Here is a 26793-nt window from a genome sequence, read left to right as displayed (position 1 = left end):
CTTGTGATAATCACTGCTGCATATTAAGGAGAGAGCCATCCATCTTACCCAAGACCAGCATAAGGAGGTTTGGTATGGTTTGTGGCCATTACCCTTACAGGGGAGAGAGACACTTATCATGCCTGGGTTCAATTTAAAGATCTTATGACCTCCTTTGCTGTAACAAGGTTTTATCTTCTGGTAAGGAGACATGTTGGCTGGTGGTGTGAGCACTGGATGGTGGTGTCATCACAATGTGCTTTTTTGCATGATTACCTTGGGACCTTTTAAATTACTAGTTCACACTTTGATGGTCAAGGTTTGTATTTGTAAACAGAGCAACATGTTTTTTACATATATGTTTTTTTTTTTTTTGCGGTTTGGCGAGTGTGGTCATTCATCACGATTGATGTGGATCTGCATCGCTTGACATCGTGATTGATAACGGATGTACTGTACATTGTGGGTCATTATTGTTATTTAGTACTTTTCAAAAGCTGTGTAAGTGTTTTATTTACAGTTTACTTTTTTTGTGTGAATGACTAGAGGCACTATGTACCTCTTACTGATTCATATTGTTAAAGCGGGCTTCCAGATTCCGATAAGCCCTAGCCCACTGATCCCAAAAACTGGAAACCGGCCAGCCATTGTTATGAGGAAGAGGTCCTTGTCCTCATCAACACTGGTGCAATGCCAGGGGGGGGGGTCTGTGGGGAAGGGCCCATGCTGCCCCTTCCCTTTCCTAGCCTGGTGATTGACAGTCACCACCTCTCTGCTCACGGAGCTCTGAGAACCAATCGATCAGCGGTCTTTGACCTCTCGGTTTTCAGTCTTAGAGCTGGCAGGGGACCGATTCTGCGTCCACCAGGGTAAGTATGATTTCTGAAAAAAAAAAAAGCCTAACTTCTCTTTTAACCATTAATCACTTTCTTACTGCTTTCTAGCTGATATACCGCTACAGCGTGGCTTTCCAGTTCTGGAAAGTTCTCCTATGTGTGCATCAGGAGCGTTATGTGACCACTGTGCCTTGGACACAGGGGATCACAGATAAGGGTAGAGGACCTATCACAGCGGCCCTTTACTATGTGATCGCTGTGTCCAATCACGGGCGATCACAGATTTAAACAGAACAGGTCTTTGCCTGTTCTAACGGTTCTCCTTTCCTCACACAGACTGCGTGTGGGGGTAGAAGAGTCGGATCTGTGAAGGGGAGCTGTGAGTACTGCATTTTACAGTACACAGTGCCTTGATCATCAGTGCAGCTTATCAGTGCCCATCAGTGCAACTTTTCAGTGCCCATCGGTGCAGCTTATCAGTGCCAATTACTGCAACTTATTACTGCCCATCAGTGCCTCCTCAGCAGTGTCCATCAGTGGCCATCAGAACAGCGTATTAGTGCCAAACAGTGCCGCCTCATCAGTGTACATCAGTACAACCTCATCAGTGCCCATCAGCACATCTCATCAGTGCCTATCAGTGCAGCATCATGAATCCACATAAGTGCCACCTCATCAGTGCCCATCAGTGTACATCAGTACAGCCTCATCAGTACCCATCAGTGCAGCCTCATTAATACACATAACTGCCACCTCATCAGTGCCCATCAGTGTACACCAGTACAGCCAACTCTGTGCCCATCAGAACAGCCTCATCGGTACCCATCAGAACAGCCTCATCGGTACCCATCAGTACAGCCTCATCGGTGCCCATCAGTGCAGCCTCATCGGTGCCCATCAGTGCAGCCTCATCGGTGCCCATCAGTGCAGCCTCACCGGTGCCCATCAGTGCAACCTCATCAGTGCCCATCAGTGCAGCCTCATCAGTGTCCATCAATGCAGCCTCATCACCAGTGTATATCAATGCCGCCTCATCAGTGCCTATCGGTGAGAAAGGGAAATTACTTTTTTGCAACATTTTATAACAGAAAAGAAAAAAACTTTTTTTTTTTTTTTTTTATGTTTGGTCTTTTTTAATTTATTTAGCAAAAAATAAAAAACCCAGAGGGGATTAAATTTCACCAAAAGAAAGCTCAATCTGTCTAAAAAAAATGATAAAAATAGAATTAGGGTACAGTGTTGCATGCCTGAGTAATTGTCATTCAAAGTGCGTCAGCACTGAAATCTGAGAATTGGCCTGGGCGGGAAGGGGGGAAAAGTGCCCGGCATTGAAGTGGTTAAATGTTTTTAAAAATCCTTCAAGTGAGATGAACTTTGGTACTGATGGCACGTCAGTACAGATCCAAGAAATCTCCACCTGATAAGCGCTTCCTTTTTCTCTGACAGAGAGGTAGCAGTCTAGAACTAGAACAAGGTCCACCAACACTATACATTTTTTTTCTTAACAGAAAAGTTTTATTCATTTTTAATAAACAAATAACACATCACTAACATTAATCTGGTAAGGGACCCACACTATACTTAAATCACAGATCTGCTTTTTTGAAGGGAAAATCACTTTACAGTAGATCCATCGCAGCCAACCTTCAGTTCTATCGGTCCACATCAGACTAGTAGTAGGTGCAGAGATCACTGTGCAACCACAAAAGTCCAGGAAATGTATCTTTTTACTAAAATGACCACAACATTTTTTTTTTACAAAAGTTCTTTTACTTCATTCTTTAATAACCACAACTAAGAAGTTTTCTTTGATCCCTCAAAACCAAACTAATATTTATCAATAGAAAACATCCCCTGACACGCTTCCACAAACTTCCTGTGTCTCATACAGAATATACGATATATAGCAGTTTGCGATCTGTCTGCTGACTATCCATTGAAACATTTGACACAAAGAAACAAGATGTCCCATTTCTACCTCTGGATCATTGCGATGTTGGATCTTCAGACCTGTAAGAATCTTGTTACTTGTTTCTGTAATGATTCATTTATGCCTTTTGCTTTTACAGGTGATACCATTTCAGGGTTTAGATGCTAAAGGAACAAAAGTAACAGACGATTAACCACTTTTTTACATGCGAAAATTTGTTTTTATGCTAAAAACCCCCAAACATACTTTTTTTTTTTTTTTTTTTTTTTTTTTTTTTTAAAGCGCAGCGTTTTTTCAAACATAATTTTGGGGAAAAACTTTTTTTTTTTTAACTTTAACCACTTAACCGCATCAGCCCCGGAAGAATTTAGCCCCTTCCTGACCAGAGCACTTTTTGCGATTTGGCACTGCGTCGCTTTAACTGACAATTGCGCGGTCGTGCGACGTGGCTCCCAAACAAAATTGACGTCCTTTTTTTCCCACAAATAGAGCTTTCTTTTGGTGGTATTTAATCACCTCTGTGGTTTTTATTTTTTGCGCTATAAACAAAAAAAAGCTACAACTTTGAAAAAAACGCATTATTTTTTACTTTTTGCTATAATAAATATCCCCCAAAAATATTTAAAAAAACATTTTTTTTCCTCAGTTTAGGCCGATATGTATTCTTCTACATATTTTTGGTTAAAGAAAATTGCAATAAGCATTTATTGATTGGTTTGCGCAAAAGTTATAGCGTTTACAAAATAGGGGATAGTTTGTATGGCATTTTATTAATCTTTTTTTTTTTTTTACTAGTAATGGCGGCGATCAGCGATTTTTATTATGATTGCGAAATTATGGGGGACACATTGGACATGTTTGACACATTTTTGGGACCATTGTCATTTATACAGCAATCAGTGCTATACAAATGCACTGATTCCTGTGTAAATGACACTAGCAGTGAAGGGGTTAACCACTAGGTGGCAGTGTAGGGATTAAGTATGTCCTGGGAAATGTTTCTAACTGTGGGGGGGGGGGGGGGGCGTGGCTACATGTGACACATCACTGATCTCTGCTCCCGATCACAAGGAGCAGAGATCAGTGACACTTGTCACTAGGCAGAACGAGGAGATGCTTGTTTACATTAGCATCTCCCCATTCTTCCTCTCCATGAGGCGATCACAGATATCCCTGCGGTGAGCTGACTCACGGAGCTCCCGACCAGCACGCACGCATGCAATGGCATGGCTACAAATTCAAAGGGACGTATGGGTACGCCCATTTGCCCAGCCCTGCCATTCAGCCGACGTACATCGGCGTGCGCCGGTTGGGAATCGGTTAAAGACCGAGCCTCTTTCTGAGATTTGTTGTTTACAAGTTAAAAACTGTTTTTTTTTGCTAGAAAATTACTTAGAACCCCCAAACATTATACATTTTTTTCTAACACCCTAGAGAATAAAATGGCGGTCGTTTCAATACTTTCTGTCACACCGTATTTGCGCAGCGGTCTTACAAGCGCACTTTTTTTGGAAAAAATACACTTTTTTGAATTAAAAAATAAGACAACAGTAAGGTTAGCCCAATTTTTTCTTATATTGTGAAAGTTAATGTTACGCCGAGTAAATTGATACCCAACATGTTACGCTTCAAAATTGCGCCCGCTCGTGGAATGGCGACAAACTTTTACCCTTAAAAATCTCCATAGGGGACATTTAAAAAACTCTACAGGTTGCATGTTTTAAGTTAAAGAGGAGGTCTAGGGCTATAAGTATTGCTCTACCGATCGCGGCGATACCTCACATGTGTGGTTTGAACACCATTTTCATATGCGGGCGCTACTTACATATGCGTTAGCTTCTGCACACGAGCTCTTTGAGACAGGGCTCGTTTAAAAAAAAAAAAAAAAATTCTTATTTTACTTTTTTTTTTTTTTTTTTTTTTACATTTTTACACTGTTTAAAAAAAAAATGTGTCACTTTTATTCCTATTACAAGGAATGCAAACATCCCTTGTAATAGAAAAAAGCATGACAGGACCTCTTAAATATGAGATCTGGGGTCAAAAAGACCTCATACCTCATATTTACACTAAAATGCAATAAAAATAACAAGATAAAAATTTTTTTGTCATTTAACAAAATGAAAAAAAATGGCCCTTTAAGAGCTATGGGCGGAAGTGACGTTTTGACGTCGCTTCCGCCCTGCAGTGATATGGAGACGGGTGGGGGCCATCTTCCCCTCACTCCTCTCCATACCTAGGCAGGGGACAAATGCGATCGCCTCTGCTGCTGCGATGGTTCCAGGTAGCGGCGGAGGGCACCGGATTGTGGGGGGGAAGGGTGGCTCCTCCCCCGCCGCCAATAAAAGTGATCTTGCGGCGAATCCCCAGCAGAGACCACCTTTATCTTGTAGCGGACTGCCCGCTGAAGAAGAGATACTGGGGATATGGCAGCTAGCTGCTACCATAACAACGATACGCCTCTTCAAAGTCATCACGTAAAACGACAGTAGACAGTCCAGAAGTGGTTAATGCAAAAAATACACAATACATAACCCAATTTTTTTGTAAAATATAAAAGATGATGTCATGCCGAGTAAATAGATACCAAACATGTCATGCTTTAAAATTGCGCACGCCCATGCAACAGCGACAAACGACGTACATTTTACTATCCATAGGCGACGCCTTTTAAAAGCCTTTACAGGTTACCTGGATAACCAAATTAAATAAGCTTATGCGAATGGGAGAATTATCGGCACAGCTACACGACCAATATTCTCATTTCCAGGACATATGGCTTCCCTGGAAATCTTTTATGAAAAGCCCTGACTTTTCAATCTTACTGTCCTAGAAATTTCACCACCTGATCTTTAAGCACTTATCTCTTTATATAGTATCGGACACCTTGCCGACAGGTCAATGACATTATTTCCTCCTTTTCTTTGTTTCTTGTCTTTCTCTACATTTAGCCATGGTGTTTAATGCTTAATTTCTTAATGTACATTTGAAATTCTATTTTAATATTTCTTGTGGCAATCTATGTTAAGGTCCATAGGTATATTACTAAATATACAGTTGTGCTCAAAAGTTTGCATACCCTGGCAGAAATTGTGAAATTTTGGCATTAATATTGAAAATATGACTGATCATGCCAAAAAACTGTCTTTTATTTAAGGATAGCGATCACATGACGCCATTTATTATCACATAGTTTTTTGGATCCTTTTTAAATCCTAATGATAACAGAAATCACCCAAATGGCCCTGATAAAAAGTTTACATACCCTGGAATGTTTGGCCTGGGTACAGACGCAGAAGGTGGCACACACAGGTTAAAGTGGCAATTAAAGGTTAGTTTCCCACATTTGTGGCTTTTTAAATCACAATTAGTATCTGTGTCTAAATAGTCAATGAGGTTGTTATCTTTTACATGGATGCACTAAGCAAGCTAGAAACTGAGCCAGGAGGAGGTAGAAAAGAACAGTCAAAATACCTGCGTAACAAGGTAATGAAACTTTACAAAGGTGGAAAAGGATATAAAAAGATATCCAAAGCCTTGAATATGCCAGACAGTACTGTTTAATCCTTTATTAAGAAGTGGAAAATTCAGGGGTCTTTTGATACCAAGCCAAGGTCCGGTAGACCAAGAAAGATTGAAGCCACAACTGGCAGAGGAATTGCTCAAGATACAAAGAAAAACCCACAGATAACCTCAGGAGAAATACAGGCTGCTCTCCAAAAAGAGGGTGCGGTTGATTTTAAGGAGCACAATTCAACGATACTTGAACAAAAAAGAGCGGCATGGTTGAGCTGTCAGAAGGAAGCCTTTACTGCGCCAATGCCACAAAAAAGCCAATGAGGCGTGTCAAGGTGTTGTTGAGCATATTGTAAACCAGGCTTTTTTGTGGAACTTGTACAGTAAAGGCTTCTTTCTGGCAACTTGACTATGCAGCTCTTTTTTGTTCAAGTATTATCATATTGTGCTCCTCAAAAAGAAAAACAACCACACCATCTTATTCCAGAGCAACCTGTATTTCTCCTGAGGTTACCTGTGGGGTTTTTCTTTGTATCCTGAACAATTCCTGTGGCAGTTGTGGCTGAAATCTTTTTTGATCTACCTGACCTTGGCTTGGTATCAAGAGATCCCCAAATTATCCACTGCTTATTAAATGATTGAACAGTACTGGCTGGCATGTTCAAGGCTTTGAATATCTTTTTATATCCTTTTCCATTTTTGTAAAGTTTCATTACCTTGTTACGCAGGTCTTTTGACTGTTCTTTTCTACCTCCTCATGGCTCAGTGTCTAGCCTGCTTAGTGCATCCATGTGAGAGCTAACAAACTCATTGACTATTTATACACACACACTAATTGTGATTTAAAAAGCCACAAATGTGGGAAATTAACCTTTAATTGCCATTTTAACCTGTGTGTGCCTGCATATGTGCTGCGCTATACATACCCAGAAGCAACCACTACATGATAAGACCCTATTCATGTCACATCCTAGCAACAGTGGTCACCTCTAAATCTCCATAATGAGGATTATGACAAATATTGTTCCTTTTATTGATTAAGTCCATGCTGACACTTGTCAGATGTAATGAGCAAGAATTCCTGTGGAGAAGAACATTTAATTGGTGCTGTCGGAGGAGCTATCACCCTACATTTCAGAAACACTGAGGTCGAAGAAATTAGATGGACTTTTGAAAAAAAAAAAAATGCTATCGCAAGAACAATTCAGGGAGGACCACCTGAAATTCTAGATAACCAGTATAAAGGAAGACTAAGCACCACATCTGACCATTCCTTAACAATAACTGATCTAAGAGAGGAAGACCAAGGGACCTACCGAGCAGCAATACCCAACAGTCGGCAGAGAAGGATCTGCGAATATCAGCTCATGGTATTCAGTAAGTATCACTGGAATTTGGTTGTCTTTTTAATGTGTGGTATGTTCCTTATGTCAAATGTCTGAGATCTCTTGAAATACATATGGAGCACTAAGGTATAGATTTTTATATACATATTTTTAAATACAACTAAGAGTGTTCGGACTGATATGAATAATGTTATCAATGTGCGTTAACCACTTTTTCTGGCACGTTTTGTGTACAAGTGTAAATCAATATTTTTTTTCTAGAAAATTACTTAGAACCCCCAAACATTATACTTTTTTTTATTCTTAGCACCTAGGGAATAAAATGGCAATTGTTAAAAAATTTTATATCACACGGTATTTGCATAGTGGTTTTGCAAATGTAATTTTTTGGGAAAAAAATACACTTTAATGAATTAAAAAAAAAAAAACACACAATATATACCCCAATTTTTTTGGTAAAATGTGAAAGATGTTGTTACACGGAGTAAATAGATACCTAACATGTCACGCTTTAAAATTGTGGAATGGGGACAAACTATGGTACTTAAAAATCTCCATAGGTGGCGCTTTAAATGTCTTTACAGGTTACCTGTTTAGAGTTACTAACGTTTACGGCAATACCTGACATGTGTGGTACGAATACCGTTTACACATGCATGCCCAAATTAAGTATTGCTTCTGCACGTGAGCACGGAGGGATGGGAGCGCTCAATTTTTTTTTCTGATTTATTTTACTTTTTATTTAAATTTTTTACACTGTCCCCTTAATTTTCTTTTTTTTTTTTGATCACTTTGATTCCTATTACAAGGAATGTAAACATCTCTTATAATAGTAATAAGGATGATAGGTCCTTTTTATGGAGAGATCTGAGGTCAAAAAGACCCCAAATCTCTTAAGGGCAAAAGATCCAATAAAAAATGTTTTTGCTTTAAAAAAAAAAGATTTACTTCCAGCCTGGACCGGAAGTGACGTCATGGCGTCGCTCCGGTCCTCCAAGGCCATAAAGGCGATCAAAGAGGATCTAATCTTTGATTGCCTATGGGAGCAGCCAGCCTGCACTGTATCGTTTTTCGGGCAAACCGCTGGAAGCGGTAAGCCCAAGAGACACCAGTGAGCGGCAGGAGGGGGGTCATCCCCTTCCGCTGCTTCTGAAAGCATTCCAGCGACATATGAGCCACTCATAGTGCTTTCATACAAAAATCCAGCTGCAGGCTGTAAAAAAACAAAAACCAGGGTTATGGCTGATAGCTTCAGCCATAATCCTGGTAAACCAGAAGGTGGACCTTGTCATCCACATCAATGCCTGACCTCACAAAGGTGCTTCTGGAAGAATGTTCAAACATTCCCATTGTGGACAGCCTTCCCAGAAGAGTTGAAGCTGTTATATAGCTGCAAAGAGGTGGGTCAACTCAATATTGAACCCTACGGACTAAGACTGGGATGTCATTAAAGTTCATGTGGGTGTAAAGGCAGGCGGCCCAATACTTTTGGTAATATAGTGTGTATAGTGGTCTTCTTGAAGTGGTTTTAAGAGTTTTCTGATGAGGCCCAGTCATAAATAGGGTTGAGTGGACAATTTCGGTCTAAACCTGGGTTCAGACCAAACTTTGGCCATCTATTCAACCCCCTGTTTGGTGGGAGCTGAGCATCATATATAGAAGCTTCTATATAGGATTTCTTCTCACTCATTTTTAATTGTTCAGCTCCCACCAAACAGGGGGTTGAATAGATGGCCAAAGTTTGGTCTGAACCCAGGTTTAGACCGAAATTGTCCACTCAACCCTATTTATGACTGGGCCTCATCAGAAAACCTTTAAAACCACTTCAAGAAGACCACTATACAAGAACAAAGAAGTATCCCCCATGGGACTTTGTTGCATGGGGGATACTTCTTTGTTCTTGATAAATTAGGGGACAGAGCAGCTATTTAACCCATGCTACACTCACCACTGTTGCTAGAAAGCCCAGTGATGTAATTTGTGCCTCCTGGAAGCATCAGAGGCTGGGGTTGAGATCATTTTGTTCACAAATGCTTTTTTTAAAGCCATTTATGTTGTTGGGACAGGGGCAGTGGACCTTCCATTTGCCATTGAAGGTCTACGTAAAATATTTTTTATTTATGCACTTATTATTTGTTGCATGTGATGCCTCTTCCCTCCAGGTAAATTAACGGCCGAGGATATCGTCATCAGTTCCAGTGTAACTGATTATAGGACATGTGAGCTCAGCTTGACATGTTCAGTGAACCCGATAAAGGAAACCAACGTGACCATCACCTGGAGGAGTATAAACAGCAATGACATTGCTCTGACCCAGAACGTTGTGTTTGTACCTCCCAGTAATAGCAACTTCTTCTATATATGTACAGCAGAAAATCCGGTCAGTAATGTCTCGAAGACTGTGCACCCCTGGGAATATTGCGAGAGAGGTAAGAGTGTCTACAAGACTCTTCATTTCTGGAAGGATAAAGCTTAATTACATTTTTGTATTTAAGTGGGATACTGTCAGCTTGTTTGTGCGACATCCAACCCAACCCAACCATAGGATCTCATGGTGCTGCCTATATTGTGTGACTAATGTCTCCTGAACTTTTGTTCCTCTTTCATACCAGCTTGGGTCAATTAGTATCAGCTATGTCGCTGACAGCGTGAGGAAAGGAGTGCCGATAACTGTTATCAGCTGTCATTGGACACAGCTGATCATGTGATAAAAGGCCATTGTGATTGGCCCCTTACCCCGATCTGTGATCAGCTGAGTCCAATAGGGCAGTCGAAGGGCGCACGGACAGCGTGATCACTGGAGGACGTCATATGATGACCTCCCGGCAAAGTAAGCCCGCGCTGTAGCCGTCATTCGGCTATAGCATGGGCGAGAAGTGGTTAAAACTTCGCCCCCACACAAATACTCTGTTCTAATGTAGGCAGGTGAAGTCTGTTTTCTCCACTGTAGATGGTGCTCATCCAGAGGGGTACTGCAGCTGGAGGGGAAGTCAAGAAAAACGTGTATTTTCTCTGGTTCCCTCTGTCCCCATGACCAACGTTCCAGTTGGCTTTGCTGCATCCAGGTGACCCTGGTGGCCATCTTGGGTCATGTAGAGTCTTTTTAAATGCCTGCCCCCAGGTTTTGGCGTGCATTTGCAAAGTGGCTAGTTTGGGAGATTATACCGCCTGTCAGGGACAGCACTAGTGGTAGGGATTAAGCACAAGATATATGTGTGAAACGCATCTACGTGACCATCTATTGGTGTATTTGGTGTCATCCTTGTGATCAATAAAAGGCAATCGGGAGTTATGGATGTGGAGCCATTTCTTTCTTCTCTACTAGTGGTAGGGAGAGGTTCTGGAGGAGTATGGAAAGAGCAGGGCTTACATCTGTACTTCTGAAAGTTCCCTCTTGGATTGGACCGGCCAAGCCGCATTCCACCTCCCTTTGGCAAACGTTCTTCTGTTCGGGTCTACTACCACTGACTCTACGCTGCATTGACTGTAAGTTCTGGGTCGGGTGAGCTCTGAGCCAGGTTGTTGTTCTATTTGCAAGTTCTTCAATACATCACTTACTGTACTCCGGGCCTTTGTGTGATTACTGCACCATGCTGCACCTACCCAACAAACAGATCTGGTTTGCTAAATTTACACAGCTTCATTTCACTTTACACTTTAGTAAATCAGACCTACAGCATCCTCCACCACTAAGAGTTAAATTATTATTTCGATACAAAACATATTTTTTGTCTGTCCTGCTTACACATACTTCCTGTGGTTTATAGCGGATGTACAGTTTAGATCAGTCTGTGAGCTGACCACCGACCATTGACTTTGACACGAAGAAAGAAAATGTCTCCTTTCTACTTCTAGGTCATTGTGTTGTTGAACCTCCAGATCTGTAAGAATGCCTTCAATCGTTTTTTTAGCAATGTCATTTTGTATAGACAAAGCTTTTTTTGTTTTGGATACAGTATGGAAGGGTTAAAATCTCTTCTAGTTTATTTTATTGTCTGTGTACCATCAGGGAAATTCTCCATCATTTTCACTCCCAGAGAGAGACACAACAGGAAAGCTAGTGGAAATCTCCCAAAATTATGGGAATTCCCCTCTTTTATTATTATTATTATGCTTATATAGGATTTATATACCGCTGACATTTTACACAGTGCTTTGCAACTTGAGGGTAGACAGTACAACTACAATATACTTTATTACAGGAGGAATCAGAAAGCTCTGCTCCTTAGAGCTTACAATCTAAGAGGGAAGGTCGAGAGAGATAGGAGGTAATAATTGGGGGGGGGGGTGGGCTGATGGAGAAAATAAATGTGCAGTTGTTAGGTGGGGGGGGGGCAGATAGGCTTCCCTGCAGAGATGAGTTTCAGGGATCATCTGAAAGTGGACAGAGTAGGAGATAATCAGACAGATTGGGGTAGAGATTTCCAAAGGATGGGAGTGGCTCTGGAGAAGTCCTGGAGGTGAGCATGGGATGAGGTGACGAGGGAGCTAGAGAGCAGGAGGTCTTGGGAGGAACAAAGAGAACAATTTGGTTGGTATTTTGAGACTAGGTTAGTGATGTAGTTAGGGGCCGGGTTGTGTATGGTTTTGTAAGTTGTTGTTAGTATCTTGAATTTAATTTGTTGTGTGATTGGAAGCCATTGGAGGGATTGGCAGAGACGAGTAGCAGACGCCGAGCGGTTTGTAAGGTGGATGAGCCTGGTAGCAGCATTCATGATGGACTGAAGGGAAGATAGCCAAATTAAAGGTAATCCAATGAGGAGGGAGTTGCAGTAGCTGAGGCAGGAGATGACCTGGGAGTGGACTAGAAGCTTTGTGGTGTCATTGGTTAAGAAGAGGCATATCTTGGAGATGTTGTGTAGGTTGAGGCGGATAGATATGGACAGTGATTGGATGTGGGGTCGAAAGGAGAGTTCAGAGTCCAGAACTACACCTAGGACTTTGGCATGGGGGGACAGGTTGATAGTTGAGCCGTTGATTTTGAAAGAGAAGTCAGCAGAAGGGGCAAGTAGGGGAGGAAATATTATGAGCTCAGTTTTGGATAGACTGCGTTTGAGACAGTTCTCTTAGACCAGTGATGGCAAACCTTGGCACCCCAGATGTTTTGGAACTACATTTCCCATGATGCTCCACTACACTGCAGAGTGCATGAGCATCATGGGAAATGTAGTTCCAAAACATCTGGGGTGCCAAGGTTTGCCATCACTGTCTTAGACAGTGCAGGTGTCCCTATTGGAAGATTCCTACTCACCTCATGTTCTGGTGACAACTCTAAAATTTTGAATTTGTCTTCATTTTATTTTTTAGTGACAATGGTCACCAGAACAAATATGGAGGGCAAATCTACGCAATGGAGACGCCAATAAAAACTTACCAAAGGGTCTAACCCGTCCCACGGGCTCTGCTGATGCCACTGCGTCATATATTTTATAACAAGCGATTTTTTTATCTCCACAAATGTGAGTGTTCCTTTTATACAATAAATACGCTTTCTTTTTAAAATTGAATTACATTATGTGCCCCTTTTCTTTCTTTCCTCATAACCATACCATATGGGAGAGATTATTCATCTGGCTCCCCCTTTATAAAAACCCCCATTGCGGGCTACCCATTTGTAGTGTCATTGGGAGGGATCACTGGAGTTTATCCCCAAACCGGAGGTTGTGTTTTGCCGAGGCTGTTATCCCCTGGTGTATCACACCACAAGTTTGATTGACTCATTAGGCGTACGCCTGTTTGAGTTCAATCGTTTTGGTAAGCCTTTTACTTATTGGTGGTGGATCATCTATCAGCAATTTCTTTGAACATCCTTCTCTTCAAGTCACAATGATGTTTTGCTTATTCCTTGATGGACTTTGAATCACTTTTGGACATTTACTTCACCGTTACTCTGTTCACTTGTTTTATTGGTTTCAGTTGATCGTCTTACTTATTAGAGTTATGTCATTTAGACATCACATTGAGTGAAACATGTCCTTTTAGGTTTGTGCTTTCAGCATTTAACACTTGCATATTGTAATCAATGTGTTTGTAATTACATTTGTTCATTTTGGTTTTCTCACCACCCAAGTGGTTCACATACAGTCTAAATTTGGCACAAATTTTTAGCCTCAGTTCATGCTGAGACAATTTATTAGCGCTGCACTTATTTTTACACACAACTGGGTGGGCTCAGTTCGTAGTGCTCTGCTTCACAAGCCCACCCTATTTTGAAGCCTATTAGAGCCTCTGCTTCAAAAAAACAGCCCCTCCGCATTGGAATTCATGCATCCGGCGTCCAGCATGGGGGCCGTACGCATGGATGGGGGGGCAGTACCTGTGCGCCCTTAATGGACAGGCCGCCCCTGGTCACAGTGTTCCTGATCCAATATAGAAGAGAAGGTGACCGCACTCCAGATTGCAGAGAATGACATTCTTTATTCCATAGAATCAATATAAAGTATCAAAACATAATAACGATACAATTACGATACAGATATAAAGCAGCAAGGTTGGCGCGTTTCACGAAAAACTTTGCTTGGTCATAAAAAGGAGCGTGAAACTTGTCAACCTTGCTGCTTTCTATCTGTATCGTGATTGTGCCGTGATTATGTTTTGATACTTTATATGGATTTTATGGAATAAAGAATATCATCCTCTGCAATCCTCAATGTGGTCATCTTCTCTTCTAGATTGGATTTCATGTTCAGATCATGGACAGAACCAGTACCCAGTCATCGGAGGGAGGATTACTTCACCTGGAGCGGTGTTGCTTTTCCCATTCACTACATACAGTGTTCCTGATCACCGGCACACCAGTCACAGTGTTCCTGATCACCGGCACACCAGTCACAGTGTTCCTGATCACCGGCATACCAGTTACAGTGTTCCTGATCACTGCCACACCAGTCACAGTGTTCCTGATCACTGCCACACCAGTTACAGTGTCCATGACCACCACCACACCAGTCCCAGTGTCACCAGACTAGTATAGCTAGAAACAGTGTTCCTGATTTCCACCACACAAGACCAGTGTAGCCAGCAGCAACTTTCCTGGTCACTGCCACACCGGTCTCACTGTCACCAGACCAGTGCATGCCAGCAACAGAGTTCCTTATAACCACTACACCAGTTGCAGTGTTCCCAGACCAATGTAAGCAAGCAACTGTTTCCCCGATTGTCACCACATCACTTCCAGTGTCACCAGACCATTGTAAGTCAGAAACAGTATTCTAGCTTGCTGCCACACCAGTCCCCAATGTTACCAGAGCAGTGTAAGCCAGCAAAAGTGTTATTGGTTGCCGCTATACCAGTCCCATGCCACCAGAAGAGTGCAGCCAGCTACAGTGTTACTGATCATCGCCATACCAGTGCATGGTTGCCTCTGCCTGCTGCCTTTACTAACTATGGTCCGTTTACTGAACACATTTCTGCCTTCTGCTTGGACCAATCCTTTGCCTGTTTGCTGACCATGTCTATGCCTACTACCTGAACTGACCCATCTGCACATCCAAATGACTATGTTCCTGCAAGACACCAGTTCCAGTCACACCCTGTGGACAACTGCACTCCTGAAATCACAGGAACTCTTTTGTTCTTGGTTTCTTCAGCCTCCTGTATTTCTTGGCCAGCAAACATGGAATTCCTGGTGCAGCCATGTAGGCTATGCTTGCTTGACTTATATATCTGATCTTATAATTGACAACTTTGTTTAAAATTAATTAATTTTCATTTTCTTTCTGAATTTTTCAAAAACTTGTAGCAACAATGCATAATTTATTTCCCTAGAAAGCCTGAAGGTGCTCCTTGGATTTGGAGCCTCTCTATGTGAATAGCCTGTGAAAAAGTCTCACACATGTGGTATCGCCATACTCAGAAGAAGTAGCAGGATGTGTTTTGGGGTGTCATTCTAAGTAAAAAAACTACAATTTTTTTTTTCATTTTGCATTTTCCAAAAACTTGTGGCAAAAAAAATCTTCAAAAGACTCACTAAAAAAATACCTTGGGGTGTTTACTCTCCAAAATGTGGTAATTTTGTGGGTTTTCCCACTGTCCCAGTGCTCCAGGGCAACCAAAATTGTGATTAGGAAGTCAAAAACTGAGATCTGTAATTTATCTCCCTAGCATGTCTGAAGGGGCTCCTTGGATTTTGAGCCTCTCTATGTGGCTAGGCTGAAAAAAAGCTTCACACATGTGGTATCACCATACTTGGAAGGAGGAGTAGAATGTGTTTTGGGGTGTAATTCTAAGTATGCCTATGCTGTGTGTTAAAAATAACTTCTTAATTTGCAACTTAAGAACTAATGTAAAAAATACATTTTCATTTTCTCTCCTGCATTTTTCAAAAACTTGTGGGAAAAAATTAAATTTCAAAATACTCATTATGCCTTTCAAAAAATACCTTGGGATGTTTGCTTTATAAAAAATGGTCATTTTGTGGGTATTTCCACCACGGTAATGGTGCTCCAAGGCCTCCAAAGATGTGATAGGTAGACAGGAAATTAGATGCGTAATTTATGCTCCATGAAAACCCAAAGGTGCTTCTTTGATTCTGGGCCTCTCTATGCATCAAGGCTGTGAAAAAGTCTCACACATGTGGTATCCCCATACTTGGGAGGCATAACAGAATATGTTCTGGGGTGTAATTGTAAGTATGCCTATACTGTGTGTGAGAAATAACTTGTTAAAATAACAACTTTGTGAAAAAAAAAATGTTATTTAATTTCCCAAAAAATAGTGACCAAAAAATTATTAAAAAACTCACCATGCCTCTTGCTAAATACCTTGGACAGTCTACTTTCCGAAAAGGGGTCAAAGGGGTAATTTGGGGGGTATTTGTACTGTCCTGGCATTATAGGGCCTCGAGAAATTAGATAGACAGTTGGTACATTAGGATTCATCGTTTTTTTAGATATACTGTATGTATTATAGTATGTAGACTTGTATAACTTTCACGCAGACCAAATAAGATACACCTAATTGTTTTGTTGTTTTCACCAGAGAAATGTAGCAGAATACATTTTCACCCAAATTTACGAAGAAAGATTTTTTTATTTGCACACTTTCATAACAGAAACTAAGGAATACGTGTGTTTTTACAAATGCGCTTCTGGAAGAATGGTCAAACATCCCCATAGACACACCCCTAAACCTTGTGGACAGCCTTCCCAGAAGAGTTGAAGCTGTTATAACTGCAAAGGGTGGGCCAACTCAATATTGAACCCTACGGACTAAGACTGGGATGCCATTAAAGTTTATGTGCATGTAAAGGCGGGTGTCCTAATACTTTTGGTAATATAGTGTATATACAATTAAAGATTATTGATATTTCTGGCAGAGTGCTTGTAGCCTGTCTACTGAATGCAATGATGATCAATTGTACTGAAATACAATACACCTAAAGATCTTTACCGAAAAAATCCAGACAGGGATTATTGCACCATGTTAGGATGAATCCTTTCTGAAAAAAAATGAAGCTAAAAAGGTGATTCAGTGAACCAACATAAGTGTTATATCTTTTTTATGGTAGACTTAACCTGGCCTTTCATTTCAGGAATGTTTGTTTGATATTCTAATCATTAGTGGTTGGGTTGCCCATCCCCACATGACTTTTTTTTTTTCACTGACAGCATATTTTCTTACAATTGCACACACAATGACAGGTTTCAGAAAGTTCTGGTAGAAGAGTATGACACACCACTACAAATCCCTTCCTCCACTGGAGACATGGGCATCTAGACAGGGTGTGACAATAAATCCCACCACCCCACTGCTCTTTTTGGGGGGAGGTGGTTATTTATGACTCAGCAGTGACTGTCATTGACAACATGGGATCCTCCAGCTGAAGAGAACTACAGGTGACATTGTGAGGTTGTAGTACTTAGACAGGAGGACACAGAATGTCCAGTTCTCCAAGTCATGCCTCTGTCCTGGGGTCACCTCTGGTGTTGTATCTTCTTCCACTCCATCTGTTGTCTGACATGAAATGTGGTGACCTGAGGCAGCGGGTAGAGTTTACAGCACTCAATAGCTGAAGAGGCAGCAGGAGGTGGAGGAATTTGTCTCATGAGTCCCTCCTAGGGTTGCCACCTGTCTGGGATTCACTTGGACAGTCCGGGTTTTGAATCGTGTATCTGGGTTTCAGACCACCTTAAACCCAGACAGACTGGAATGTGGCTTGGAACAGGGTTTCACATGATTTCACCGCATTACTATTCTCTTTGGAGTACCCAAAGGAGTCCCAGGTCTGTTACAATCCTATAGTGTATACTAAGAAAAAAAAAATTACTGTGTGCCACTAAAGTGTTCGGTTTGGCTTGAAGAAAAAGTGGCAACCCTAGTCCCTCCCTCTAGCTCATACTGGGTGGCCCTATATGGGTGGAGTTTAGGTTTGCCACTTTTTCTTCAAGCCAAACCTGAACACTTTAGCAGGACACAGTAAATTTTTTTTATTTTAGTATACACTATAGCAGGGGTCTCCAACCCCCGGGCCGCAGCTTGTTTACAGATGGGCCGCGAAGTCTCCACAATCTAAGGTGCGGCAGCGGCGGGCGAGCAGAGAGATCATCGCCAACACCACACTTCTGCCCACGCAGCCCCGCCGCTACACTGTTGGGGGTGAAGCAGGTTAGCAGAGACATGACATCATCTCCCACCACCTGCCAGCATCACCGCTGTTCCGCCCACACAGCCGGCCGGTATACTGTTGGGGGTGAAGCAGGCGAACAGACAGATGACATCATCTCCCACGGCCCGCCCCCATCACCGCTGTCCCGCCCAAACAGCACTGTTGGAAGTGAAGTGGGGGGAGCAGAGAGATGACATCATCTCTCACCGCCCACCCCGCATTACCGCTGTTCTCTCTCACGCGGAACCCACCACTCCACTTCACTGCCTCTGTGCTTAGTGACAATTTGCGTCTAGGAGGCAGGAGACAGTGGCATGTGCAATCTGCATCTGGTGGCATGTGGCAATCTGCATCTGGTGGCATGTGGCAATCTGCATCTGGTGGCAGGCGATGTGGCAATCTGGTGATAGGCACCATGGCAAGCTGCATCTGGTGGCAGATTCTGCATTATGGTGAGTTGAACTATTTAATTTTATATTACAATATAACAATAAAAATAATGCGCTTCAATCATCCTGACACCATATTAACCATGATGTTGTGATGATTGAAGTGCTAACACCAGCCTTTTTCTGACAAATTGGCTGCAAAAAAACGCATCGTCACCCAGAACCCCCCCCCCCCCCCCCAGGCCTTGGCACAATTTTCATCCACAATGCCGGTCCCCGGTGCCAAAAAGGTTGGGGACCACTGCACTATAGGATCGTAACAGGCTCGGGAAACCTTTGGGCACTTCAAAGAGAATAGTAATGCAGTGCACATAGTGCTCCCTCACCCTCCTGTGAAGCCCTGTTCTGAGCAACATTCCTGTCTGAATAATGTGTCCGGGTTTCAGGCAGACTGAAACCCGAACACATGATTCCAAACACGGACTATCCGGGTGAATCCTGGACAGGTGGCAACCCTAGTGGAGTTAGACTGAATCATCCTATTGGCTGCTGCAACTACCAGCTAGTTACCACTAATTACCGTCACAGACATTGACAGACAAAAGTAAAAATCATGAGTTCTTACAAACTGTCCATGAATGAACAGACAGTTGGCAACCCTGATTAGTGGGGCCAAATCAACATTCATTTTTGACCACAGTTTTCACGGAGAAAACTGAAAACTGAATGGAGCAGGGTGGAAAATTTTGAAATGTTAAAAGCAAATAACATTTTTAGGCTTCAGGACAATTTTCATTAAGTCATTGAATATATGAATACATGTTTGTAGAAGTGCTTGTATGAGAAAATCTACTAGTTTATTTGATTCTTCCTGTATTAATTGTATTGTATTTGTACTGTCTGCCCTCATGTTGTAAAGTGCTGTGCAAACTGTTGGCTCTATATAAATCCTGTATAATAATAATAATAATAGTGTAAGGGAAGCTTAACACTTCAAAGCCTACTGCCTGCTAACATGAAGTATTATTATTCTTTATCAGATGTGATGAGTGAGGCACCGAGTGTAAAGGAGGATGTATTAGGCGCTGTGGGAGGAGCTGTCACCCTACATCTCTGTTACATTGGGGCTACATCCATTATCTGGAATTTTGTTAAAAGAGGCATATCAATTGCCAGAACAAAACCACAAGAATCACCTGAAATTGATGATAGTAATTATGAAGGAAGACTGAGCAGCACACCTGATGGATCCTTAATAATAACTGAGCTAAGACTGGAAGACCAAGGGGCCTACCGAGCACAATTCCGCACAGATAAAGGGACAAAGATCTGTGACTATCATCTCACTGTGTTCAGTAAGTGTCATTTTTAGAAATATTAGACATATGCACACCACAGATTTTCATTTTGTTTAATCTCGGATGCATTTGTTATTTGAACCAATTCATTTTCAGAATTTGTTTTGTAGCTTCAGCATTCATTTTGTATCATTCAGAATAGCTGATTGTTAAGGATTAGGCAGCCACTGCGTCCTCAACAAGCATGACTTATTTGCTGTCAGCAGGATTCCTCTCTGACAGCAGAATGTAAACAAAACAAGTGTCTGCATAAAAATAAATAAATAAATAAAAACAGCGTGGGGTCCCCTCCAATCCATAACAGGTCCTTATCTGAGTATGTAGCCTGGCAGGATGGGAAAGGGGGGACAAGAAAGAAAGAAAGTGCCCTCCCCCTTAGAAACCATACCAGGTCACATGCCCTCAACATGGGGGAGGTTTGCCCCTCCCCCCCACCAAAGCACCTTATCCCTATGTTAATGAAGACAAAGGCCTCTTCCCCACATTCTTGTCTCAGTGCTTGTGGGGGTGCGGGAAGTGACTTATAGGAATCTGGAAACCCCCTTTAACAAGGGAGCCCCCAGATCCCACCAACCCCCCCCCCATGTGTATGAGGTACATAGTAACTGAACAAATTGAACTTGAAGCTGATTGGCTACCATGCACAGCTGCAACAGATTTTGCACTCTCCAGTTTTAGTAAATCAGCCCCAATGTGTCTGTCCTGCATTAAAATTCTCTGCCTGTATGCCCTGTACACTGAGCTCCGAATGCGATGCGAATTTAATGCGTTTTCGAATATTAGAAAGGAAATAGGAAGCAAGGAGGGGAGGAGCAGGAGGGTGGAAATATGTAAAAATCTACACAGGAAAAGCAGTATTCACACACATCTGAACACAAGATGTGATTTCAGTGCGGTTTCCATCGATGTGCATGGAGAGGAAAATCGCACAACACACCGCAGTAAACTCGCACTGGATTCTTTTTGTTGCTGCATCACATTCGTATAGCAATCACAACGTATAGATGTGAATGACCGTCATTGAACACACTATGTTTTTGGATAGAAAAAAGGGGAAAAAACTGTGCTAAGGTGATTTGGAATAGTGTACCTAAACACAAATCGTGCTAGATTAATGAATCTTAAGTAGTAAAAGCAGCGATTCTTCTGCACAACAAAAATACAGTGTAAAATATAGAAAAATAATAGAGTTGCGCTAAGACATTAACTTAATAATGTGTGCATTGATCCATAATACTGCCAAATGAACCATGTGCATCTACCATATATCATAAACAAATGGGCAAGTAGTGGCGTGACACCAAAACTAAAAACAAAAATAAAAATCAATAAATGGTGATAAAATAAAATATAATAGATTTTGCATATAGTGAAATGTCCAGAAACTTAGAATGGCCAAACACCTGTGAACAATTAAAAATTTGGTGAAATACAAAAAATATTAGACGAGTCCATCCAAATGTCGATTAAATGTAGTCTTCAAATGACGTGAAAAAATCTTGTGCTCAATCCACCACCAATGAGAGAGATTTGCTGCAGACGAGAACCCCATGATCCCCCACTACAGAGGATCAGGGGAAGCCTCTAAGGAAAAGCTCTCCGGAGCTTAGCAAATGGACCCAGACTCTGGAATCGTTGGTGTTAATAGAACATCCAAAGACACCAAATGGAGCTACTAAACCTCAGATCCCATCATAACCTCCCCAGCTCATGGATAGCGAGTGTGGCATGTAAAGATAAGAGGCCACCATTACCATTACCACCAATGATTCCAGAGTCTAGGTCCATTTGCTAAGCTCCGGAGGGCTTTCTCTGTACAGGCTTCCCCTGATCCCCGTTTTGCGTTTTTTTTTTTTTTTTTTTTTTTTTCATTTTTTTTTACAGTCTTAAAAAAAATTACAAAAAAATAAAATAAATAAAAAAAAAAAATAAAAAAACGGCAAAAACGCACCAAAAACGCACCAAAAACGCTGCAAAAACGCTGCAAAAACGGTGCACTTGCGTTTTTGATGCTTGTCCATTGAAATCCATTACATGCAAAACGCTGCTTTTTGCATGAAAAAAAGTCCCCGACCCTTTCCAAAAACGCAGAGATACAAAAAAGCATTGATGTGAACATGTTCCATAGGAACCCATGTTAAAAAATTCCCATGCATTTCTGCAAAATGCAAAATGCATCAAAAAACGCGCTAGTGTGAATGGAGCCTTAGGGTCCTTTCACACTGGGGCGGTTTGCAGGCGCTATTGCGCTAATAATAGTGCCTGCAAACCAACCCGAAAGTGCCGCTGCTTTAATTCCAGTGTGAAAGCCCCGAGGGCTTTCACACTGGAGCGATGCGCTGGCAGGACGGTAAAAAAAGTCCTGCCAGCAGCATCTTCGGAGCGGTGAAGGAGCGGAGTGTATACTGCTCCTTCACCGCTCCTGCCCATTGAAATTAATGGGACGGCGCGGCTATACCGCCGGCAAAGCGCCTCTGCAGAGGCGCTTTGTGGTGGTTTTAACCCTTTCTCGGCCACTAGCAGGGGGGTAAAACTGCCCCGCTAGCGGCTGCATACCGACGGTAAAGCGCCACTTACAATAGCGGCGCTTTACCGCCGACGCCCACCCCAGTGTGAAAGGGCCCTTAGATGTGATGGCTGCATTCGTTTTTTTGTTTGTTTGTTTTTTATTTATTTATTATTTCATCTTGTGATCTAGCCAGTAAGTCTTGTTTTTTTTTTCAAAAGAACAAGCTCTTCAGCAGATGTAGCAGTAAGAGGGTTGAGACAAACCATTTAGCACTGACGGGGGGAGCGGAAAATGAGCTCAAGTATAACCCCTTAAAGCCGAGGCCGCATATGTGCGTACGGTCGGCACTAAGGGGTTAAATGCCACCAAAAGAAAGCTCTATTTGTGTTAAAAATGATATAAATGTCATTTATGTACAGTGTTGCATGACCGTGCAATTACAAGTTAAAGCAACACAGCGCCGAATAGCAAAAAAATGGTCTGGTCCTGAAGCAGGTAAAATCTTCTGGAGCTGAAGTGGATCATCTATTTTTACATGGAAGCTCATTTCTAGCACCAGGGATTAGAGGTTTTAATACTTTTCTAGAATGTTATCTGCTTCTTCCCTCCAGGTAATCTAACGGCTGAGAATGTCACCATCAACTCCAATGTGACTGATAATAAGACATGTGAGGTCAGTTTGACGTGTTTGGTGGACTCAGTAATTGGAAGAAATGTGATCATCATTTGGAGGAGTTTAAACAGCAGTAATGTTAACCAGACACAGAACGTTGTGTTTGTACCTCCCAGTAATATCAACTTTACCTATATATGTACAGCAAAGAATCCGGTCAGTAATGTCTCGAAGAATGTGGTTCCCTGGCTATCCTGCAACAATGGTAAGTACACTAACAATGCAATTTGTTAAAATTCATACTTAAAAGTGAACCCATGCTATGCCCACTGAAGGGCAAATATACTGTACATTATGTACACTATGGCAGCTAGCTGCTGCCATAACAACAGTATTTAAAGTGGTGTTCCTGCCGAAATGATACTTTTTAAATAAAAATACCCCTAAAATACACAAGCTTAATGTATTCTAGTAAAGTTAGTCTGTAAACTAAGGTCTGTTTTGTTAGTTTATAGCAGTAGATTGTTATTTTATAAACTTACAGCAGGCCGTGGCCATCTTAAGTCTGGGCATCTGAAGCCAGACTGTTTTTCTTCCTGGATCTCATCCTTGCAGATCTCGCACATGCTCAGTGCAGCACAAGCAGTGTAATAGGTTTCAGGCTAGGTTTCCATAGCAACGGCAGTGTCAGAGGAAGTTGCCGCCCCTTCCCAGAAGGCATTGGAAACAGGAAATGATGCGATGGGCCACGGCCAGGGAGGAGGAAGTGAAAAATGAATGCAGCAGATATACAGTAGGTGCTGAGAAAAAAATTAAAAAATATCCAATTTGTTTACAGTGCACAGTTTAGTGAGAGATGCTGAAGAGTTGTAAAAGTGGGTGGAACTCCACTTTAACGTCAAAATCATGATGTACATTTCCAGTTAGGCAGTTGGCAAGTGGCTAGAGAAACACTGACTCTTACTTCTCATGCTGCAAATCTTAGTTGTCTTGCTGCTATGCCAAACCTCAATGCTTTGTGCCGCTGACCTGGAATACATATGCTGATAAGGAGCTTCAACTCTGATTTTCTTGATATTCACCAGGTCAAGGACTTATAAAGTATTGATGTCAGTTAGTCAGCATAACAGTCAGGAAATTGGAAAGAGGTCAGCAATGGAATCCATGTCTCTGTCAGGAAAGGTTTCATGTGACCCTTGTTATCAATGCAAGCCTCTTATTAAAGTGGTGTTCCGGCCGAAATTATACTTTTTAAATAAAAATACCCCTATAATACACAAGCTTAATGTATTCTAGTAAAGTTAGTCCGTAAACTAAGGTCTGTTTTGTTAGTTTATAGCAGTAGTTTGTTATTTTATAAACTTACAGCAGGCCGTGGCCATCTTAAGTGTGGGCATCTGAACCCAGACTGTATTTCTTCCTGGATCTCATCCTTGCAGATCTCGCACATGCTCAGTGCAGTACAAGCAGTGTAATAGGTTTCAGGTCAGGTTTCCATAGCAACGGCAGTTGCAGAGGAAGTTGCCGCCCCTTCCCAGAAGGCATTGCAAACAGGAAATGATGCGATGGGCCGCGGCCAGGGAGGAGGAAGTGAGAAATGAATACAGCAGATATACAGTAGGTGCTGAGAAAAAAAATTAAAAATATCCAATTTGTTTACAGTGCACAGTTTAGTGAGGGATGCTGAAGAGTTGTAAAAGTGGGTGGAACTCCACTTTAACTGCTTTCTTTGGGTTTGATTAGAATGGCTGGTATAACACAAAATAAAGTAATTATACATTTGATAGAGCTATATCACCTTTTATTATTTTACCTTCAATTCAGGAATGGATAGAGAAAACACACCAAAGGAAGATTATAGCATGGTGAACCTCATACGTCTGGTGATATCTGGCTGTGTCCTCCTGATCTCCTGCTGTATATTCATCCATCATATGAAGACTGAAGTGATCACCCAACCTCCAGAGACAAGCGACATCTGAAGACCGTACACTGAGCTCAGTGCTAAATGTAGGGAATATGTGTCTGTTTAGTTGTGCTTTACCTGTAGGTGAAGAGGAGATTCACATTGAGGGGTTTTGGAATGACAATCAATGCCATGTCAATAAACAGAGCTCTCTGGAATACAAAGTGAAACTGTCTACATATTATACAAGATCACTTATTCTAATTACTTATCATATAAAAGTAGGCTGTGAAGTCCCTAGAGCTGAAATTTTTGGAAAATGCTTTGTAGGGTGTAGCTAGAACAGCCCGGCATTGTGAAGACATTCTAGTTATGTACAGAGTGTGCCGTGCCAGGAAACACCAGAATTCTAAGCTTGGCTTCATTGGCCAACCTAGAGGTGTTTTCTAAAATCACCTAAAATGTCAAGCCCTTCTTGCTTTACTGAAGTTAACATGGAAGAACTGTAGCACCTGCTGTTTTCAATTGACAAGTTTGTGTTTTAGATTTATGGAGCCCCATGCTGGTCCCCCCTAAAGTCCCCATGCTTAGGTCTGCTTCATAAGTATGTTTCTATGGGTTGGTAGCCACCAAAGGCTCACTATTGATGTGCCCATTGTATTGATGTCCAATTTAGAGTCATTAGCACCTCTTGCTCCTGCTGTTTCAAATAATAAATCTATGTTCCAACCCTGATGACAGAAAAGGCTCCTCTGCTAAATGGGTGTATTTGTTATTGTATATGTATAGCTCCTAATTGCCTGAAATTAGAAAGAGGGACTTGTTTTCTTTTAAAAAAAAAAAACAAATTTTAGGCAAAATATATAACTGTCACACCCCTAGTCAATCTTTCCTTGACTCATAAAGGATTTACACTATATTTTTAAAATTATTGGGGTGCCTGCCTTTATATGCACATGAACTTTAATGACATCCCAGTCTTAGTCCGTAGGGTTCAATATTGATTTGGCCCACCCTTTGCAGCTATAACAGATTCAACTCTTCTGGGAAGGCTGTCCACAAATGTGTCTATGGGAAAGTTTGACCATTCTTCCAGAAGTGTATTTGTGAGATCAGGCACTGATGTTGGATGAGAAGGCCTGGCTCGCAGTCTCCGCTCTAATTCATCCCAAAAGTGTTCTATCGGTTTGAGGTCAGGACTCTGTGTAGGCCAGTCAGGTTCCTCCACCCCAAACTTGCTCATCCATGTCTTTATGGATTTTGCTTTGTGCACTGATCCAAATCATTTGTTGGAGGGGGGATTATGGTGTGGGGTTGTTTTTCAGGGGTTGGGCTTGGCCCCTTAGTTCCAGTGAAGGAAACTCTGTGTACACTGGTCCACAGTCATGTTGGAACAGGAAGGGGCCATCCCCGAACTGTTCCCACAAAATTGAGAGCATGAAATTGTCCAGAATGTCTTGGTATTGTAGTGATCGGTTATATTAATGTATATATTGGGTGATATGATGTAGAGTGGGTATGATAATAATATTTAGGTATTATTATAATGATGATGTAAGTACTCTTCCGCAGCAACCCAATTCTTCCAGAGAGATGCACTTTATTGACTTCCAACACAGAACAAAGTCCAAAGTCCACAGATGACAAAGAAATCCGACAGAGGAAATATAATTCAGAGACCCATATTATTCAGTCTTCCCATATAATTCAGTCTTCCCAGCCATGCACAGACAAGCCTCACTCATACAAAGACAAGCCTCACTCCCCAAAACCTATAGACTGAATGCCGTGTTATATTCACCAGG

At 41.8% G+C, this 26793-nt stretch overlaps 1 protein-coding gene across 1 annotated transcript; it reads left to right on the top strand.

Moving 5' to 3' along the window:
- The first annotated feature begins 6995 nt into the window (after window positions 1-6995).
- On the top strand, window positions 6996-25814 carry LOC141117047 (T-lymphocyte surface antigen Ly-9-like). The gene is made up of 5 exons (XM_073609631.1): window positions 6996-7638; window positions 9770-10036; window positions 19643-19957; window positions 23081-23347; window positions 24907-25814. Exons 1-5 carry the CDS (start codon window positions 7329-7331, stop codon window positions 25062-25064), a joined length of 1317 nt encoding a protein of 438 aa, XP_073465732.1. The 5' UTR covers window positions 6996-7328; the 3' UTR covers window positions 25065-25814.
- The last annotated feature ends 979 nt before the right edge of the window (window positions 25815-26793 follow it).

The sequence above is a fragment of the Aquarana catesbeiana genome, linkage group LG13, assembly GCF_042186555.1.
Source record: "Aquarana catesbeiana isolate 2022-GZ linkage group LG13, ASM4218655v1, whole genome shotgun sequence".
NCBI classification, from domain to species: Eukaryota; Metazoa; Chordata; class Amphibia; order Anura; family Ranidae; genus Aquarana; species Aquarana catesbeiana.
This window is presented reverse-complemented; position numbering and strand designations above follow the sequence as displayed.

Excerpts from the sequence above, each read along its gene's own strand:
- LOC141117047 (XM_073609631.1), top strand. The coding sequence starts at position 7,329 with ATGAGCAAGAATTCCTGTGGAGAAGAACATTTAATTGGTGCTGTCGGA. Across the intron at positions 7,639-9,769 it reads ATATCAGCTCATGGTATTCA|GTAAATTAACGGCCGAGGAT; the intron begins GTAAGTATCACT and ends TCTTCCCTCCAG. Across the intron at positions 10,037-19,642 it reads CTGGGAATATTGCGAGAGAG|ATGTGATGAGTGAGGCACCG; the intron begins GTAAGAGTGTCT and ends ATTCTTTATCAG.